The sequence below is a fragment of the Anabas testudineus genome, chromosome 12 (genome assembly GCF_900324465.2).
Source record: "Anabas testudineus chromosome 12, fAnaTes1.2, whole genome shotgun sequence".
NCBI classification, from domain to species: domain Eukaryota; kingdom Metazoa; phylum Chordata; class Actinopteri; order Anabantiformes; family Anabantidae; genus Anabas; species Anabas testudineus.
In genome coordinates, this window is record NC_046621.1 from 17,524,217 (window position 1) to 17,532,989 (window position 8,773).

At 39.9% G+C, this 8,773-nt stretch overlaps 1 protein-coding gene across 1 annotated transcript; it reads right to left on the minus strand.

Annotated features, from left to right (window-relative positions):
* Positions 1–985: 985 nt before the first annotated feature.
* LOC113158560 (cyclin-K-like) lies at positions 986–8,673 on the minus strand. The gene is made up of 11 exons (XM_026354539.1): positions 8,605–8,673; positions 8,100–8,323; positions 7,794–7,875; positions 7,462–7,593; positions 6,866–6,971; positions 6,594–6,651; positions 6,187–6,356; positions 5,918–6,090; positions 5,154–5,184; positions 4,947–5,021; positions 986–3,418 (listed from the first exon to the last, which is right to left on the minus strand). Exons 1-11 carry the CDS (start codon positions 8,671–8,673, stop codon positions 2,976–2,978), a joined length of 1,563 nt encoding a protein of 520 aa, XP_026210324.1. The 3' UTR covers positions 986–2,975.
* Positions 8,674–8,773: the final 100 nt, after the last annotated feature.

Below are 8,773 nucleotides of genomic sequence, written 5' to 3' on the forward strand. Positions count from 1 at the left end.
TTAATGTTACTATAAAACATCTGTTAATAGCCTTGGCTTTACCCCAAAACACAAGGGTTACACTCTTATTGAATATACACTTCAGCCAGAATATCCACTTCACGCTGTGCAGTTTATTAATTACTAACATTTTATTTAAACAAAACCATCTGCTGCTGCTATATATGAATAGTTGACTGTAACGTGCCTTCAGATCACCTTATATAAATAAACTGAATTGAATTGGTCCTGCTAAACAAGAGAATAGAATAGTCTGCACAAACCAGGCAGTCATAGGTTTATGTCCTCCACAGGACCAGCTTTGGATTTACATCTCATTATACAAAGAGTAAAGCATCAACCAACCAACCAGTACTTAACTGCTGCAAGAAAACCTCACGACACACCTATACACCCTGAGAAATACTTCCAGTCCCAAGATGCAGCTGCCGTGTACAGTTTAAACAGCTTCACTATATAATACTATAAGTTGTTAATACAAAAAACCCTCCCACCAACATTTGTCTCTCCTCCCTCACCTGATCTTTAATGTTTTCTTTATCTTTAATATGATCAACTATTCTTCACTGGATGTATTTTCATAGTACAGTTCCTTTCTAGTTTTTCCAGATTTGCTCAAAGCTGTAACCTTCTTAAGGCAAACTGCTTTTTATAAAAGAATGGATTCATAATCAATTTATTATTACATTAGTATGACATTATTACATTAAATTAACACATGGATTGCTCCAATGATGTTTGTTTTCTTTTAAGAAGTGTATCCTGTGTGTTTTATGCTTATCACCACAGATTAATGGGAACTTTCTAGTCTTTTCCAGTCTGCTTCCAAGGGCTGTCAGTCCACAGACATTTTCTGCAATCTGTACATTAATCTAGCTCTGTATCTTTCCTTTCAAAAACCTAATAAAAGCAGCAGAAAGCAAATAATAAACAATAGAACAAATCATGTATGCAGGTCATTCAGAAAAGAAATGTAAGCCTTATAGCAGACTGTTCTCTTTTATTTATGACCTTTTTGTGTTCATTATGAAGACAAAATACTGTACTACTTCCCGCACTGCAGTATTGTCCAAATAATACTTTAGAGGGTGTAGTAACACTGTGGTCTAACACTGATGGGAAATTATGTATACAATCAGGACATGCAAATTGTCTGAATCAAATGTCAAGGCTTCATTTATTTCTTTAGCTGCAGGAAAACTGTTCCCCAATTTCAGTTTTCACATTTACATTTTAAAGGTTGAAACATTATATTTCAGGTCACTTACTGAACATGAACTGTACCATTTCACCAACACCAGACACACAGGTATATTTTAAAACCTTTGACTGGTAGTGTATTCTGTCATTTTTTATTTTCTAAAAAAACACTTTTAGACAATGTTTGATATGTTTTAATCCCAAATGCACACAGGAAAGTGTGCATTTGTGACAACAATATAATACTATATGAGGTGTAACAAGTGTGTTTTACTGTGCTACTCGTGTTTCTTACATGACTAACAATTACTGTATTACATTACATTCACTGTAATACAGTTACAATGGGGCCATCTAGCATTTCCAAAAAGCCACCAATCATTTTAAAAAGATGTTACAGTACATTTGGTTTGGCAGGCAAACCAGCAACAAAGTATTTCTATTTGTGTTTTTACTTGAAATTAGGTGATTATAATGGAGATGGTTTGACTAAAAGGTGTGGGTAGCATTTCACAGCTCTTTTTAGCAATTTTTATGAAATTGCAAACAATTGGTGCAAAATAAGTATAAAATGTTTACATAATTACCTTGTAATTTCACCACGATTGCAATCAAATGACAGCATGTGAAACAAGGCTGAAAATTTAAATTACAAACACACACACACATATATATTTATAAAAAAAAAAAAAAAAAGTAAAATGGTACAATGAGGAAATACTGGGCTGCATCTGCCAGCGATGCATCGCAAAACAACAACCAAACAGTAGACGACACTACACTAAACTACAGTACTTAAATATTTTTATACTACATGATTTACATGGAAATGTTGCTGAATTAACGTTAATATTTATGTTACAAAATTTGTAAATTTTATTGTTAATAAAATAATTTAGTGTTAAAACGCATGAAAAAAACAAAACAAAACAAAACACCTTAACAAAAATAAATGTATAAAAATAAAAATTGTGTGGGTATCTGCGAATAATTATTAGTCAGGTTCCAAACATTTCAGACTTATTTCGCACTAATTGGTTGAAATTTAATTTAGAGGGTGGAACTATTACTGGCTAATCCTTATGTAATTGGCAAGTTGTAATACTGCTACTACTGGTGGGGTATTATCTAAGTAATAAAGTAATGGGGCAAATATCCTAATTGGCATTTGGTGTAATATTTTAGTAATAACACAGTAATGATGGGTAATATTTCAGTAATGAGAATGTATAATGTAGGATTATTATGACAATAATAAATATGTATAAAGTAATATTATCCCTGTTACTAAAGTCATAACCAGGTAATAGCTTGGTATAAACAGCAGATACCACCTTATTACCTTGCAGTTACCTACATATCACCCCTTTTACAAAGTTATTACTACTAGATATTATCCATATATTACCTTGTTATTTCTAAATTATACCCTACTGTTTTTGCAGAGCTGTATAGTGCTACCCATATGTGAGTGCTGTTTATTTCTGCAAAATAGAAGCAGGCTCAAGGAACATTAACTTTACAATACTCCAGGTCTCTGTGAACTTTACAGTTTTATGTAGAGTTCTTTCCTGTAAAAAGAAAAAAAAAAACCACACAAACTGACACAAATATGTTGCTTTCTGTTCATTTCATTATCCCCTTGCTGTCTTTGTCTCATGACTGGGTGAGTCAGTGAAGAACTGACAACCCAGGATGTGTTGTCCTTTATCTTACAAATTAATACTGTTGGTGACTTTATACCAATCGAAACATCTCACTTTCTCTTGTGGTACTCATCTCATCCATGTACGGTTTAGTCCGCTGGCGGGGGGCATCCCAGGTGGCAGCGGAGGGGGTAGTTGATTGTGTACTGTAGTTGATGGTGGCAGGTACCCACTACTCAAACTAGGTGCCATTCCCAAGACTGAGGGAGGCGGCGGTGCAAGCAGGTAGCTATATGCTGAGAGTGGAGGAGTGTGATAGGATGTGGCGCCTGGGGGACAGTGGGGGTAGCCCAGCGGTGGGGCACAGGCCTGGGGTACACTGGTGTAACAGGAACCATCTGTGTTCATCATGGCCTGCTGGTTTTGGTAGCCTTCACTGGACACCAGTGAGCTGGAGCTGGGGAGGTGCATGGGCAGGGGCGGTGGAGGAGGGGGGCAGTGGGGTAAAGGTGGAGGAGCTGGTTTGGACGGGGGATCTGGGGCTGGTGGGTAGGAAGAAGAGGGTTTATGATCTGTGGGTGGAAAGAAAGATGCAGTCAACATTTGTACACAGTGGGAAAGAATTAGTCTTTGCATGCAAAGCTCCAGAGAACGACCAGTGACAAGAAACAAGAAAAAGCGAAGGTGGTGAAGTGCTGCAGACTTTTTGTTTGTGGACACAGTCCAGGGAGACCACTGAGATGGAACAGAAACAGGATTTGATGATCAGATTTTGTAACGATCTGCCTGAAATTACTTGGCTGTTAATTTATCTCTTGAAACAGACACACACACACAGACACACACAGACACACACAGACACACACAGACACACACAGACACACACAGACACACACAGACACACACAGACACACACAGACACACACAGACACACACAGACACACACAAACACACACAAACACACACCAGGCTGCTGTGTCTTATGGATCACATTTTGTTATTAGTAGACTGATGAAATAGCTGCAACTCATCATTCATCTCTTCTGGGAGCAGTGTTCCTTGGAATGATTCTGTGTTGTGTTCTTGCAGTGTGCTGGGTGAATAAAGCCACAGTGTATCTGGTACAACATGTATTCAGCATTCTGCTTCTGACCTGCTTACATTTCTTAACAGAAGACAAATGCTGACTGATAGAAATTCTGCACATTCTGTACAAATGACAACAACATGGCTCAGTAGTAAAAGAGTCCGGGTGCTGAACTGGACTGTCTGAACTCTATTATGTAATGGTTTGCAAAGACAAACATAAAAATTTCTAACTGAGAGATTGTATGTACTTTTATATTTGCCCATTTGAAATTTATGCCAGTAACACTTAAAAGGTTTGGACAGTTGCTTGGCATGTTGCAGACTATGTTCCACTGCCTCTTCTTTGAACACTCTGAACTGAGAAGACCAAATGCTCTAGTTTGAAAGCACCATTTCCCTAACCCCCCGCCCCCCATTCTTGCTTAATATAGGAGCTGCTCAACAGTTCGGGGGCTCCTTTGTCATGTTTTTCCACTTCATAATGCGCCAAATCTTTTCAGTGGGTGACAGGTCTGGATTGCAGACAGGACAGTTTAGCACACATCAATGAGTGTGACAACAATGGAGTTCTATGATGTAGACTAATACGCTGTAACAGATTCTGGATTCACACCAAGTTCACTGGTGTTTCTCATGAGATTTACTGGCCATCTAAATCGAAACATCGGAAATCACTGGCTTTATTCTTTAAGGCAGACAAAGTTGTGCTCTAAACCATGCAGGTGGTGTGTTGTCTTAATTGAAATATGATTTAGGACATCTGGTTGGAGGGGTGAAGTATGTTTACGGCTTATTAGACATGATGGCCGGTCATAAACCTTCAAAGAAATATAAAATTCACATTGTAATACACTGTGGAATGCACACTGGCCGACACAACCGGATGACATCACTTTGTGTTGTGGTAAAGGTAGAAGACCCCTCCACCACATCGGCACTTTCCCCATTCAAATTTTGAAACAATGCAAGTCTGAGAGTGAATTCATAAAATTAAGGGCAGTGGACACTGACCAGGGTTTGTAGAGCCTGGAGGCGGAGGAGGCGGGGGCGGATGAGGAGGTGGAGGAGGTTCTAGTTCTGGAGGTTCTGGGAAACCAAAGCAAATGACAAAGAGGCCGTTAAGGACAAACAATTTCTAAATGACAGGATATTGACTAATTAAATTAAACTGTGAGCAAATGTGCTGCTTGCTTATAGCTAGGAAGGATTTGTACTTACTACCGTTTTTGCTGTCATCTTTGGGAGAGGGCTAACAAAAACAGTAACAGTGCTGGTCAGAAAAGGATCAGTAAGGTTTAAAATGATATATAGAGGCAAGAAAAAGAATGAACATTTTGAAATTGTGTAGTTTTCTCCATTAATTTGTTATAAAACATGGTCTGATCTTCATCTAAGTCAAGAGTATCAACAAATATGATGTGCTTATGATGATGATGATGATATGCAGTGACCTTTTTATTCCAGATGTAGTGCTGTGTGTTCTTTCCACATCGTAGTTTCATCAGTCCACAGACATTTTGCCAATACTGCTGTGGAGCATCAGTGTGCTCTTTGGTAAACTTCAGGCATGTAGCAATGTTTATTTTAGTAAGTAGCAGCTTCCTTCGTGGTGTCCTGTCATAGACACCCTGCTTGTTCAATGTTTTATGTACTGTAAACTCATGAACACAGATGTTAGCCAGTTCCAATGATGCCTTCAAATCTTTCTGTTTCTCTGAGCAAACTCAAAAACTTTGAGAGGTATTTGTCAGTCATAGCAGCTCTAATCTAAACCTACAAACTAATTTTCTTAACAAGACTCAAGGTATCCTAACACGTGACTTCAGTTAGCTTTTTTGAGGTAATTATTACAAGGGTTCACATACTTTTCCAACTTGCACTATGAGGTTTTTATCAATACATTCAGTAAATTGATTTAGATGAAGATCAGGTCACATTTTAAAGGTGCACATGCTAATACAGGCTTAAATCCATGCACATACCTGAGCTGGTTTCAGTGGTCTGGGGCTGGACTGAGGGGAGGCCTTCTTGGCTGGTGGAGGTGCTAAGGGGGACAAGATGGAAAGTGGCGGGGGGTTTTCCCCAGTCCCCATCCCTCCATCGGGCACCTGCTGCTTGGCCTGAGAATACAAGTCTAGGATTTGGTGGCAGATATCTTCAAGATGGTGGAGACGCAGGAGAAGAGTTAGAAAAATGACCAGCACCACTTCTAGTACAAATTGCAAAAATTCAGTGGGAGTATTCATGTTACCTTCCAGAACCTCTACAGGTACGTCATGGACAAACTGCTCCCACCAGCGTCGGGATGACTGTTTGGAGGTCCACTCCTGGATGTCAAACTTACAGAGACGTCCAGCCAGATACATGACGGCCACTGCTATGATCTGTGGCTCCCACTGCAGGGCCACCATGGTGCAAAGGCTTGGGATGACCATAATAAGGAGCATCATAATTATAGTTAGAGTTATTCCATACACACATCTGTAATGCCGTCAAGCACAATAATAATTTTATTAAAATACTTAATTTATTTTATTACAAGGCTTTAATCTCATTCTAACTAAAAACTGAATAACACATTTTCTTCAAGGAGACAGTAATACACTGCTGCATTAAAATTCTAAATTCACTGTCAGAAATACTGGTTTCTGAGCTCACCTGTCATTCACAAAGGTCCAGGCCATCTGAACCAGCTTCTGCACTTTGTTCTTGTCACCTGCTAAACAAAAAGTGTTTTCTCCATCAGCTTCACATTCTTCAGTCTGAAAACAGTTTGGTAAATGTAACTGAGGAGGCTCTGTTGTGTCAATACTGTCAATCCTGATACAGATTAAGCAAAATAAATAATCAAGATGTTCTACTACTATAATGAATACCCTTTTAATTATTAAATGTTTGTCAAATATCTCAGAATCGACAGAAACAGGCACCTTTCAGTTGCTTTGCGTAGCGCAGCAGGAACTGATACGGGTGCTCAACCTGCAGGTCAAACTTGATGGTCTGCAGCAAGATGCGCTCCAACACCATCACCTCCTCCTGTAAAGAAAAGGATCCTTTCATGAGCAAATGGTGACATCTCATATGACAACCTTTACCAAAGACACTTTAGCAAAAGTTGCAGTACTTCACAGTACAAGTATGGCTAGTTTGCTCATGAAAACACTGCGGACATCTTGGTACTATATTTTCAAAAAACCCCACAAAATTGCTTATTGACATTTAAAACCCCGGTTGCCTCATCAATCTATTTCATTAACATATTCAATCATAGAACCATTGACAGTGATATTCAGACACTGTTAATGTTGTTGTTTCTGTGCAGGGTTTGTGGAAAAATGTCTAAAGTTCTCTAAAGTAAGTTTATAAAAGAATAGGACTCAGAAGGGACCAAGCAAAAGGCTGCACTTTTGCATTCTTCTGAAGCTCTTTTGAACATAAGTCTCTCCATTTTAGTTTCCTATCACTGGAGCATTTGCAGAAACATATTACGGTGCACATTCTGATGAAGGGAGTTCTTGTTCCAGACCTTGGGATCGTCTCCAAACTGTGCAAACTGGACATCATTGAGCAGGCTGCGAGCAGTCTTGATTATGTCTTTGCACTTCTTTGGAGTTTCCTCCACTTTGCCTGCGAGGAAAAGGCAGCATCCTCCCGTCACCTGCAGGTACACTCAATAGGTTAGGAACAAATTTCCATTTTGTACCAGGAAATGACACCTTGAAATTAATACATGAAATGCGCTTTTAGGTGGTGGTAGCTCCTTCATCATCATGCAATCACAAAAGATCAAAACACATCACATTTATTTTAACTTACCCAGGCTGGCATAGAAAAAAAAAAAAAGAACATCATACTTACATATCTGGGAAACTGCTTGAAGGAGTGAAACATGTAGAAGCGGTGGAAGTAAACAATCCCAGTTGCCAGTGTGTCATAGTGCCTGAAGCAAGAGGAGTTCAGAAAACTTGCAGAACAGTGGCTTGCAGAGTCTAGAACTATCCAACACCACACTCTCATGCTACAGTCCAGCTGTGCAACAGGTACAACCAGCATGCAATAACAATATCAGTCCTCATCTATGATCTAAGGCAATTATGGCTGGTGATCAGTGGCAGCAGTGTAACTTAAATACATGGGATTGCTCCCATTCCCACAGAAGGATACAGACCGAGCCGTGTGCCCACGTCAAAGATGAACCGAGCACCCTCTCGACGGTACCTGGCCTCGGTAGCAGGGTCCAGTCCCTCTGATTGGGACGGCGTGTGGGCCAAGTCCTTCTTGTCCCAGTACCAGCATGGTTTGATATGGTCCAGGGTCGCCGGGTCCTTCCTGTCCCAGTGTAAGAGGGGTCTGATGAAGTCCAGCGTGGACAGATCCTTCGTGTCCCACTAGCAGCAGACTTTCGGGATGGAGGTGGATGTTCTTAGTGTACCGTGTTGAAGAAGACAGCATTTAACCTGCCAACAACTGCTCAGCTGCTCAACGACAGATGCTACTAACGTTAGCTAGCTAGTTCATGTTAACGTTACATCTAACGTACTGTAGCGTTAACGTACAGTAATAGAATTAATAAATAAGAGTACTTAGAATAAATCCTGCACGGCCTTTAACAGATCTCAAACAATCATGAGAAAATCCCGCCAGTGCATTAAAAGATAAATGTCCTGACATCGGTGTGGATGCAGCTGCAGCTGTGGATGCGAACGAGCCGCTCCATCCAAACAAAGAGCACCGACATCCGCCGGAGTCACGTGACGCAATTAGCACGACTGACGTGTCTTTAAACCAATCATATCAGCACAGACATGACCATTTATGGTCGTTTCAAGCGTTCTAAA

What these genes read in the sequence shown, in the direction of transcription:
- LOC113158560 (XM_026354539.1), bottom strand. Translation starts at nt 8,673, where the DNA reads ATGTCGGTGCTCTTTGTTTGGATGGAGCGGCTCGTTCGCATCCACAGC. An exon ending in GCAGCTGCATCCACACCGAT is followed by an intron (nt 8,324 to 8,604) that starts GTCAGGACATTT and finishes GTCTGCTGCTAG; the next exon opens with TGGGACACGAAGGATCTGTC. An exon ending in AGATGACAGCAAAAACGGTA is followed by an intron (nt 5,022 to 5,153) that starts GTAAGTACAAAT and finishes TTGGTTTCCCAG; the next exon opens with AACCTCCAGAACTAGAACCT.